The sequence below is a fragment of the Triturus cristatus genome, chromosome 1_2, assembly GCF_964204655.1.
Source record: "Triturus cristatus chromosome 1_2, aTriCri1.1, whole genome shotgun sequence".
NCBI lineage: Eukaryota > Metazoa > Chordata > Amphibia > Caudata > Salamandridae > Triturus > Triturus cristatus.
The window spans coordinates 563,825,104-563,837,636 of NC_140580.1; the positions used below are offsets into that span (position 1 = coordinate 563,825,104).

At 40.4% G+C, this 12,533-nt stretch overlaps 1 protein-coding gene and 1 long non-coding RNA gene across 7 annotated transcripts in view; one reads left to right on the forward strand and one right to left on the reverse strand.

Moving 5' to 3' along the window:
• The window catches only part of LOC146867632 (uncharacterized), a 607,657-nt gene that overhangs the window by 522,983 nt on the left and 72,141 nt on the right, over positions 1–12,533 (forward strand). The gene's annotated exons all lie outside the window — the stretch shown is intronic.
• The window catches only part of BTRC (beta-transducin repeat containing E3 ubiquitin protein ligase), a 1,069,444-nt gene that overhangs the window by 135,778 nt on the left and 921,133 nt on the right, over positions 1–12,533 (reverse strand). For all 5 annotated transcript variants that reach the window (XM_085606470.1, XM_085606471.1, XM_085606468.1 and 2 more), the window contains one exon: positions 8,808–8,918. In XM_085606470.1, coding sequence (XP_085462596.1) covers positions 8,808–8,918 — 111 coding nt within the window. The remainder of the gene's footprint in view (positions 1–8,807; positions 8,919–12,533) is intronic.

Consider the following 12,533-nt stretch of genomic DNA (forward strand, 5'->3'; position numbering starts at 1 on the left):
AAAGCTAAATCTGGGTGCCGGTCTTTCTCTTTTCTGGCTCCCAGTTTTCAATCCATTTCTACGGAAAGCTTGTTCAAGGCACAGCTGAGACAATGTTGTTTGGTGAGCTGTAATTCTGATCCTACTTGACTTACACAAAGCGCCAGGACGCTTCTTTTTAAGCAGCAGTTGCGCTCTACTAGTATCTTTTAATTAATTCATTCATTCATAGAACAACACCTTCACAAAGTTGTAATGCTTTGATGAACTGGTTGCTTTTACAGTTTCAGTTCGAAGCACATACTTTTCAAAGTACAATCCTACGGATGTGAGATTAATAGAACGGTTTCAGAGAGTATAAAATCAATCTGAAACACTGGCTGGAGTAAATTGGAGCCACAGCTCGACTTAGAATTAGAGGGGACGGTGAGATGAAATATTTATTGTTGACTATTGCCAGATAATCAAGATAATGAGCCATGCAAGATCAATGATTGCATTGGGGCAGATTCCTAGTTATATCTTTGACACAGCAAATCAGAATTCAGAATTCAGAAAAACTTTATTCGATTGTAAAAGAACAATCATAAAAGTTTACATATAAAAAAGTCATTACAATTCGTTAGATAATATCATATAACAAATCATTAAAAAAATGGATTCAAAAGATTTCATAATTTCCTAAGGTTGGTAAAAAGAGATACATTTATACAGTTATCCTATTCCTAATAAGTATAACTTTCTTCAAATACAGTGTAATTGTTGCAACACAGAGGTGATTATCCAAACGTTGGACATCATACATAGCCGGGCGGCATTGCCGATGCCCGATCTCCCTTAAAAACGGCAATAAAACAACTCGCCTGATTTGATGGTAAAATTTACAAAATAGGACAACATGCATTGTACTTTGGGGGTAAATTTCATCACAGGGGCAGGGAGACAGTACAAGAGACCAAACATTAACTGTTGGGAAGCTAACCAATCTATGAAACAGTCCAAACCTAAAACAGGTTAATAAAAATCTGTCATAGTTACCCGGAACATGAAGCAAGTAGGGTTGAATATTAAAAGATGTTAAGATTAATTGATGTTGTAAAACAGTGGGTTTTAAGGCCTCAGCAGCATTTCTTATTGATTCTAAAAAGATCAGACCCTCTTTTTTGAGCTCCTTCCGTGAAATTGCTGAAATAGTAAGAGGATTTAAAAAATAATCCAACTTACCAATATCAGTTAGAAACTTTCGTACATAGTTCAGCCACGGTATCCTCATGTGTCCATCCAGTTTTAAAACTCCTAACAATATATCTCTGTTAAGTTTGGGTTCTTCTTTTGTCCACACCCTATGCCATAATAGTACAGGTTCTAACTTAATGAGATCCGATATAAAGGAGAGTCCCAATTCTGCATGGCAATTATAGTTAGAGGAACTCTTAGGGACTGCGAGGATAAATTTCAGGAAGGAGTTCTCAAGCACCTGGAGCTGGGTAGTGTCCACAAAACCCCAAATCCCACTACCATACATTGCACCAGAAACGCATTTGGCCTTATAGATCTTAATTAATTCCGTAGGCGGTCTGGTGCCTAATTTCCTCGTGAAGGATCTGAGGGCAGCGATCGAACGGTTCATTACTTGTTTTTTTGCTGATATTGCCTCACCCCATACATCCTTCCAGGTAAACAAGATACCCAGGTAGGAGAATTGCTTGGTATGAGTCAACTGCTGACCCTCAATAAAAATAGCCTTCTTAGTTTTTACCCTTCTACCGCAGTGCATGATGAAAGTTTTTGCAATATTATCTCGTAAGCCCAAGTCTTTCATGAAGAGGGCAAAACAATCCACCACGCGCTGTAGACCCACTTGGGTACGGGACATTAGTACGGCATCGTCCGCGTACATTAAAAGCGGAATTGGACGACCAGCTACATATGGGGGATCAAAACTCTTATTGCACAGGGCTTTCTCCAACCCGTTTATATAAATATTAAAAAGGAGTGGGGCCAGGACACAACCCTGCCTGACCCCACTCCTGATTGGAAATTTGCCCGTGCATTCTTCCTTGCGTCCATAACGAACGCGAGCAGATGCATCACTATAAAAACATTTAAGAAAATAATGTTTTCTTCAACCCCAATTTGTTCCAATAATATCCATAGTTTAGAGTGAATCACACAGTCGAAAGCGGCTGAGAGGTCAACAAATGCCACAAACAAGTTCTCCCTCTTAGCCCTGGTGTACTTCCCGGTCAACATCAGAAAATTTAGGCCCTGTTCCACTGTTCCTAATCCAGAGCGGAAACCGTATTGCAGGTCGGATAAAATGGAATTTTTCTCAGCCCACGAGAGTAGACGATCTAGAATAACTCGTCCAACTATTTTAGTATAGTTATCTAAAAGGGAAATGGGTCTGTAACAACCCGGGTCATGTCTATCCCCCTTTTTGTTAATTGGAACTATTATGGACTCCACCCAAGTGGGCAATAAGTCCGTCCTGCAACTGGCATTTAGCACCTGGACCAGAAGGGGGGCCCACAGAGGCATGGTTGTCTTAAATACATCTATAGGCACACCATCTGGGCCAGGGGCCTTCCCGCCCTTACTTGTAAGTATAGCTTTTTCAACCTATTTCAAAGAAAACTGCATATTTCCTAAGTAAGAGTAATCCATAGGATTACAAGAGGAACAAAACATACTGTCTCCCTCATACACTTTAGAAAAGTGATCAATCCATTTGTCCTCAGGAATAGCTATCTCTATGGAGGGAGAGATCTCTTCACTAAGAAGAGGATTTCTGATGATCTTCCAAAAGCTTGAGCAATCATTGCTAACCGATGCCTGATGCAACGCTTCCCAGGATTCTTTCCTTAGCTCATCTTTTCTATCTTTTACAGCTAATTTATATTCTTTCCTAGCTCTTTGTACGTCTTCCGCACACCTAGAATGATTATGCAATGTTTTCTTTAAATAAGAATATGCTCTGGTGCACCTAGAACCCCTCGGTACATTGTTATTCTTGCATTTTCTCGTTAAAGAGGTTCTAATTTCGTTACAAATTATCGAAAATGATGCAAGTATTTTTTCTGGAATAGTGTCCTCCGATAGACAAGTTGAAATCTCCGAAGCACATTTATTAATTACAGTATTGAGTACGTTCATTTTATCCACCTTATCCCATTTGAGCGTATAGCCATTGGTTCTTCCAATGGCCACATTTTCCCACAGTTTATCTCTATCTATACTATTTTTTGGGGCAGACTTCTTTGGGATTAAAATAGCTAAACATAGTGGAAAGTGATCACTTAGAACAATATCAGATACGTTAAAATTAACAATGCTTTCGGCATGTCTAATTGTAATTAATGCAAAATCAATGGTCGAAGAACAACCTCGACCGTTAAATGTTGGAGGAAGAGAAAAGGGATTTGTGCAGATTTCGTTTATAAAACCCAAATCTAGTTGTCCCATTAATTCATTAAAATGTTCTCCCAAGGGAGAGTGTTTAAAATGCAATCGACTTACTCCGTCTTCTCGCCCTATAATACATCTTTTGTCAATCGTCATATTGCACAAAGTACAATTAAAGTCTCCCAAGAGAAGAGTCATCATATTATACCCAAAAAAAAATTCTTGTAGGAACACTGTTTTAACCAATTTATTGAGCGTAATAGAAGCTTCCCCTAGGGGAATATTATTATATAGATTGAGCAAGGCAATCGGGGTAGCTGAATTTAAAACCAGTATCAAAAGTTGAAAGTAGGAGTCCTTAACTGGCTCCATTATCTTAATTAAATGCAATTTATTTGATACATAAATTGTCAGGCCTCCTTTGGCTCTTCCATGTGTAGTATCCACTGCTGGAGTATGAAACGTTTTAAACCCATTTATATGGACTGGATCCCTAGTCCATGTTTCTTGTAGGCAGATGAGATCTTGCTGGTAGATAAAATCTTGCCAAAAGGGGTTACCAATTTTGGATTTAATTCCAGCAATATTCCATGAGCATACATTACATGTCAGAGTACCAAGCGGAGGACAGATAGAGGGAACCAAAGTAGGATCTACCTTCAGAGGCAATAATCCACTCTCACTCGTCTCCTCTAATCCATCGACCACCACCACATCCCCCCCGTGAGACAGCAAATCTTGTATGCCTCATTATTAAAGCCAGTGTTTCAAGCATGTATACACTGTTGTAACAGACTGTGACAGATGGAGAACAACTTGCCCGATTCTTGTCCTCAAGATAGTTAATTTAAGAATGGTAACAAATTATACATTACTCTTTATGTTGTGTCCATCATCCAAGGTCTCTTCAGCATTGTCAGTTGATGCCCTTTTCGTTGCAATTATCTTCCTGCCTAAGCTTGATCAACTTGCAGTTATAGCAGTGGGACTGCAACAAATGCTATATACAATGTCTGCATTTGCTCTGGAATTTCGGAAAATACCATACTTATTGATAGTGCCAACACACAGGCAATCCCTTTAAGTAAACCAGTAGTTAGACGGGACTGGAAATGTGGACAGAAAAAAGAGCCAAGATACAAAAAATATAAATATCAGGGGATGATGCAAGATGACAAATTCACATAGGAGAGGTAAAGGCAAGCCAAAGGAAAAGTGCCAAAATTAATTATGAATGCACTGTGAGAGTACAATGGCTCATATCGAGTCACCTCATTCATAACGTTTTCAGTGGGAAAATCCTACCAATTATTACATATGGTGCCCCAGGTTTGGTTGACGCTGTTCTATCAATTTCCTTTACTGTAAACTTTGGATAAAAGTTTGAGGATCATGTGTTCGACCCCTCATGAGGCTTCCAGACTGAAATTGAGTATGACCTCCGATTGGGGACTTTGTGCTTGGCAACATTTGTGTGATATTTTGGCCTAAAAATATCCTCGGCTCATTCAAAGTAAGCACTTTTAAATGAGGAAATCCTGGCCCAAACTACCCGGTCTGCAGTGTCATATTGAGCATTCTGTATCATTGGACTGGAAAGGTTAAATTCAACAAAACATTCCATGATAAAGACAAACATGTAGATATTCAAGCTTAAAGTCATAAGGACTACAGCAAACATTTCTAGTGAAATTGACCTTTATTAACATACATAAAAAGACATCCTATTCTACATGTTGTGAGGCATATAATGAGCTTGGTATGGCAGCATTCTTACACCAGGAACAGGATTGGGCGACTCAACATCTGTTTAGGTTACGCCAAAAATTCTTCAGGCTCGTATGAAATGGATATGTTATGTTTCAATGGGGTGACCCGATAGACCACTGGACTCGGGTGTATAAATTGGTATATGAAAAAACAGTCACAGTGGAACAATTTAACTTAATTAAAACACAAGTATGTGAATATAAACTTAAATTGAGTTATGACAACACCTTATTGAGGTACACAAATGACTTCATTTAATCGTATTGAGCATAGAAAAAGGTCAACATGTCAACCTATTAAATAGACAAATGCATGTCAAAATCATCATTTTCAATTACTAAGGGTGTAAGTGAAGTGAAAAGTGCAACATAAATCGGGATAAGTGCAGACGAAGTGAAGGGGAAGGTCGTGTGTTTAAGAACATCCAAAATGAATTTGAAGACCTAACCTGCCACTTGAATGGCAATAACACAAATGCAATAACATTAGCAAGAAAAGCAGTTGTAAAATCACTGTCAGTCTCGTGTATTGAACCAAGGGAAAAGTCGTCGACGTTTCGACCCCTAATCGAGCCAGCAATTAGGAAATCTTGGAAGCGGGGTCTTCTTCAGGACCAGCGGGGGATAGGGAAGATGGACTTACACCTAGGGATAATGAGTAGTATTAATACGGTGTGTCTATGGGATCATTAATTATCATTAGGTAGAAATAAGACAATATTTACCAGCAACAGCAAGGAAAACTCATGCTGGACTATTTGTGGAGTGGGCCCGAACGGCTCCTAAAACAAAACAGAAAGACGGAACAAGAGGAGATTGCACATCTGTATGGGGTCTCAATTGGGGCCTACTGGTCAAAGCAAGATGGTGTATTACTCACCATTCAATGTTGAAAAACCGGTGCTATTGATGGCAATATTCTTATCGGTATATGATGAATCACAATGGGCAGTGGTTCAAACGTAACCAAAGCTGGGGGGGTAAAAAAATTTAAATTACAATTCCCACAACCTAGTTTGGAGATGTACCTAAATCAATTAAGGTACAAACATCAAAGGACCCACACAAGTGAAGAGAAAACACAAAAAAATTTGGCGGCAAATGTATCTAAAAATATCTAAAAAGGAGTCACCGTGAGGGGTCACCAAGGGTAAGTATGGACAGCGCCGCGGGGTTTGTTGAATATAAATCCGCTATATTAAGAAAAACACCCAGCGTGTTACAGACTTAACAAGGAACAAGCCTCAGCCTCTAAAAGCCCGGACAGTTAATATGAGGCAGGCGAAAGCCCATGAGGCGGCGTTAACATCAAGAACCCAAAGATAGGAGATTTGTCTCGCAGCGTTTTACAAAATCAAAATATAAACCCGCCTAACGGCTCTAAAGCATGGAATCTAGTTAAATATGGCGGTTATTATAACTAAACCCAACCCAGATGTGGCTAACAACGGGAGATTACCAAATGGAGAGGTGAAGAGGGGCAGCATTTAATCTCTTGGTGGAGCAAAAAGAAGGTGAGGAGTAAACCGCGCTTCTCACCTTCTTTTTGCTCCACCAAGAGATTAAATGCTGCCCCTCTTCACCTCTCCATTTGGTAATCTCCCGTTGTTAGCCACATCTGGGTTGGGTTTAGTTATAATAACCGCCATATTTAACTAGATTCCATGCTTTAGAGCCGTTAGGCGGGTTTATATTTTGATTTTGTAAAACGCTGCGAGACAAATCTCCTATCTTTGGGTTCTTGATGTTAACGCCACCTCATGGGCTTTCGCCTGCCTCATATTAACTGTCCGGGCTTTTAGAGGCTGAGGCTTGTTCCTTGTTAAGTCTGTAACACGCTGGGTGTTTTTCTTAATATAGCGGATTTATATTCAACAAACCCCGCGGCGCTGTCCATACTTACCCTTGGTGTCCCCTCACGGTGACTCCTTTTTAGATATTTTTAGATACATTTGCCGCCAAATTTTTTTGTGTTTTCTCTTCACTTGTGTGGGTCCTTTGATGTTTGTACCTTAATTGATTTAGGTACATCTCCAAACTAGGTTGTGGGAATTGTAATTTAAATTTTTTTACCCCCCCAGCTTTGGTTACGTTAGAACCACTGCCCATTGTGATTCATCATATACCGATAAGAATATTGCCATCAATAGCACCGGTTTTTCAACATTGAATGGTGAGTAATACACCATCTTGCTTTGACCAGTAGGCCCCAATTGAGACCCCATACAGATGTGCAATCTCCTCTTGTTCCGTCTTTCTGTTTTGTTTTAGGAGCCGTTCGGGCCCACTCCACAAATAGTCCAGCATGAGTTTTCCTTGCTGTTGCTGGTAAATATTGTCTTATTTCTACCTAATGATAATTAATGATCCCATAGACACACCGTATTAATACTACTCATTATCCCTAGGTGTAAGTCCATCTTCCCTATCCCCCGCTGGTCCTGAAGAAGACCCCGCTTCCAAGATTTCCTAATTGCTGGCTCGATTAGGGGTCGAAACGTCGACGACTTTTCCCTTGGTTCAATACACGAGACTGACAGTGATTTTACAACTGCTTTTCTTGCTAATGTTATTGCATTTGTGTTATTGCCATTCAAGTGGCAGGTTAGGTCTTCAAATTCATTTTGGATGTTCTTAAACACACGACCTTCCCCTTCACTTCGTCTGCACTTATCCCGATTTATGTTGCACTTTTCACTTCACTTACACCCTTAGTAATTGAAAATGATGATTTTGACATGCATTTGTCTATTTAATAGGTTGACATGTTGACCTTTTTCTATGCTCAATACGATTAAATGAAGTCATTTGTGTACCTCAATAAGGTGTTGTCATAACTCAATTTAAGTTTATATTCACATACTTGTGTTTTAATTAAGTTAAATTGTTCCACTGTGACTGTTTTTTCATATACCATCGTATGAAATGGAGGCATATGAATTATAATATTCTGTACTCAGAATTATAATATATGTAAGTGTCCATGGATAAAATTCCAATTTTTAAAATAATTACCAAAATGGTGAGTAAGATAAAATTCAGGAAGCGTGGAGAAGAATGTCCATATTAGAGACAACTGACTTGGACTGCAAACATTTATACAATCTCACTCAGTTGGTGATACTCAAATCTTGCTTTGGGAGAATTCAGTATTTGACCATGCTTTGTCTATAATAGGCATTTGAAAAACTACAAAGAATGGTGCTTTGCAATGGGCACTCTACATCGGCTTATGATCTTTGCGGCCCTGACTGTTCTTGGGTCGAAGAAACTGAGACTGACTGCTGCAAGGGATGAGGACCGATGGAGATGAACATCTGCTAGAACTAGTGAGATATTCTCCGGAAAGGGAGTGATAATACTTGTCACTTTGCTGTGATGCCATTTCTTAATAGTATTGCATTATTTAGCTTGTGCTGGAATTGAAGACTGATCACTAAAGAAATAAAAATGCAGTTCAGCATCAGTTCAGGTGGGGAGAAAACTGCAGAACGGTGATTGTATAAGGACATTAGTTTTTTTTAAAAAGCAGTAATAGACAAATATTGCATAATGAGAAAGACAGAACAAAAGTAAATTAAATTCACATGATATAAATCTGGACAATTCATACATTATTTTAAAAAAATGCAATGCAGAATAATTATAACTTACCCATCATAGGCCCCACTCACTATCCTCTTGTTATCAAAACGAATACATCGTACCAATTCTTCATGACCCTCAAGAACTCGTAAACATGCCCCACACTCTAAATCCCACAACCTTCCAGAGAAAAAGAAAAAAACATTTGTCTAACTTGGGAATGCTGTTACTCCAATGCATTTTCACAGTGTTTCAAGATTCTATGAATCAAAATAAATGCTCACTGGTTTAGTCAACAATTCAGTAACTTGAACGTAAACTCAGTCAAATAAAAACAAAACTCTTTGATGGTGTATAAAGTATGGTTTATGTTAGTATATGCAAACTAATATCAGTGATTATCTCGTAACTTTTCCACATGTAAGCACAGAAAACAATTTCTCACTAGAGTAAGATTTCATAAAATATCTCTTCTACTCAACCAAGGCAGGAGGAGTATGTTGCTAAGAAAGAGAACACATAGAAGGGAAATTGCTTTTAGTAGAGCCTCAATCTCATCAACTCCTCTGAATAAACTGTTCAGTCCAGAAAAGGAACTAAAGAAGCTTGGTTACAGGAACCTCTTTAACAATGTTTTTCTTACAGCTTCCCCACCTTGCTGCATTTCTAAATTGGAGACATTCTTGATTCAAACCAAATTAAAATCTAGGTGAAATTCTGGGCGCTTAGGGCACAAGTCAGGACTGGGGTGAGAAGCATCATGGTTGTTAAGGTTATGTGGTCTATAAAAATCTAAAGCAGAACAACCTTTAATGAATTCAGTCAACAGAAGAAATTCTTCTCACTCTTTCTAGTCTGTTGGTGAATGAAGTTTAGTCAAGACGTTTTTTACCTGCCTGTTAGTAAGAATATTTCTGTGGGATTTTGTGTTTTCTCACATTGTTCATCATTTGAAACATCACCTGCTACCTGACAGGGAATCCAGATTTGTTTTTAACGCACACTGGATGTCACGTATAAATATACCCCCAAGTGTGTATTCCAGCACAATTAGAAGCAAAGTGAGGGTCTCAAGTTACAACTGGTCCCATCAGCACCATTGGCTTTTTGCTTTTCTGATTACTCTGCCACCTGGGGAAGAGAGTTATACGAAAACATGGCATTTGTATGAAACATCAGCAGTAATTTTTTTTCTTTTAATTTTGTAATTGCAAGTTTTTACTTGAGATACAAAATGATCCCCTGTCCATTCCTTGTGTTTGGAAAGATACAACAAGCAGCTGTCTTTACATTTGGATAGAGGGCCCTAAGTATGTCTGAAAACAAGTGTGATAAGAACACCATGAAGGATTAATCAGTTAAGCCTACCCTAACTGTATAAAGGGAAAATAACAAAGCCTGGCAAGAGAGTTGCTAACCTGGGAGGGGTGGGTCTTATTGTTTAGCCTCATGTTACATTTGTATTATAAGAATAATGACACAGCAGGTTAGTCATCTTTATGAACATTAAACACTGGTGCCATTCATCCATAATGATTAATATTCTCAGGCCATATTAAAAAGTTTCAGCCTTCCAAGCCACACAGGTGTGGTGCCTTTCTCATGAATGAACGTATAACTAATCTGTTCAGTTATAATTTAACAGTTTAGAGCTAGTCTTAGGGTACAGGTAGGCCTGAGGCATGATGGGTCAGTTGTTTCATCACAATAGGATCTAGGTGATGGGAAAGTCCAAATAAAAACTAAAACTTTGGAACTTTAAATCCTCTAAGTGGCGTTAAAATTGAGCTTTAATCTTGTTTTGGAAAGGTAATTAAGCAGGTTTCAGAATCCCGTCTCTGGTCAACTTTTGCAGGTAGTATGGTAAATGCAACAGGAGAAGTGTGAACCAAAGAGTAGAAAATTAGTGCACCAGATCCCCCTAACCGAATCCAGATCCACAAGGCTTCAGCTAACGGGATGATTTAAGTCATGGGAGGACTGATGAAGATTACCCCCTAATGGAAGCACCACTGCCATTTTAAATCCAAATGTATGCATTGTGTGTTCTGCTACCACAAACTGACCCATTGAGATGGCACTACTTTGGGTGCAGATTGCTGCATCACATCATTGGTGTATCTATGATGGTGCAGTTCCAGCGGCGTCACTAGGGTTGGTGTCACCCAGTGCGGTAACTCATGGTGTCACCCGTGTGGTCCGCATCCACCTAGTGACGCCACTACACTGGGTGACACCAACCCTAGTGACGACGCCGCTGTCACTGATCGAGTCAGTAGCATTGATCAGCCGAGTCTGAGGAGGAATAGCAGATGACAGAAGGCGGATGTCAGCTGCGCGGCCTTCAACGCTGTCTCGTGCTAGGATGGGACCTCAGTGCTTGGCCCAGGCACAGGTGTAGGGAGTTCATTACTCAGCTTTCAGTGAAACTCACTAGATAAACAGTTATCACACTAATAGTAACATTTGCAATAATCTGGAGGTTAGCCGGCTCCTGAAATGAGAGAATGAGGGAAAGACTCACAGCAGCCAAATGTGTTTTCATTGTTAAACTGACTCCTACTTTAACTATGGCTAGCTTACGTGGGCACACCTTACCTATGGGCAATTGTAATGTAATAATCAGTCACCCCCTTGACATGTGGGGTCAAGTGGAGTTTTGGACTTTGCAGACGTCACCGGGAGTGATGCAAAGGCAGCCCCGGGGCATGCACTGTCCTGGGGTGCAGGAGGTTGTATGCCCGAGCTTGCTGCAGCACATTACAACACTGTGCTTTCCTCACAGCCCTAGTCAGCAATGCCAAGCAAGGTGCCAGGCTCTAAACTGCAAGTGAGATGAGGGGCCTCTCACGGGGCACCTCCTTCGCGCAGAAACCTCCCCTCTGAATGACTGAGGCTGGTGAACGACCAGATCCTCGCGACGGTAATAATTAAGGGTCTGTGATTGAAGAAAGGCTTAATGAGCACATGCACATATTCACACATGCACACGGGGCACGCACAGACAGACATATACACACACATGCCCAGACATGTACACATACATACACACACGCACACTCATATAAACAAATATACACATGCACACAAAAAGGTACCCACAAACATGTGTGCTACATCGTCACACCCACATCACACCTTGACTGCACTTCTGCAAGCTAACAATCACACCCCTTCTAATTAACAATGTCAGCTGCTTGTTGCATACCACTAGCTGTCCACCTGCCGTGAAAGAGGTCTGTGTATCACAGCGCTGGCTGTCCACCTGCCGTGCGAGAGGTCTGTGTATCACAGCGCTGGCTGTCCACCTGCCGTGCGAGGGGTCTGTGTATCACACCACTGGCTGTCCACCTGCCATGCGAGGGGTCTGTGTATCACACCACTGGCTGTCCACCTGCCGTGCGAGAGGTCTGTGCATCACAGATTTGGCTGTCCACCTGCCGTGCGAGAGGTCTGTGTATCACAGTAGAAGGGTCCGTTTCCATATGTCGCTAATTCGATACAAAAAAAATGAGAGCATGGAAACACCAGCGAGGGGTTTTGAATGACCGAGCCTTAACATCGAAGATGACACAGGGAGACCGTGATTGGTCCAGCTTCGGGCTCCAAGGTTGGCAGGTTTAGAAGCACTCGTGGCTGAGTCATGGCCCTGGGACAAGTCAAAAGCAGACGGATCTCTCAAATATTTATGCAATTTTTTCGTAGTTCTACTAAATCTAAACAGTACATTGTTTTAATAACGCATAGCTGCATTTTATAATCATTGGAATTGCACTATGTAATGTACTTAATTGC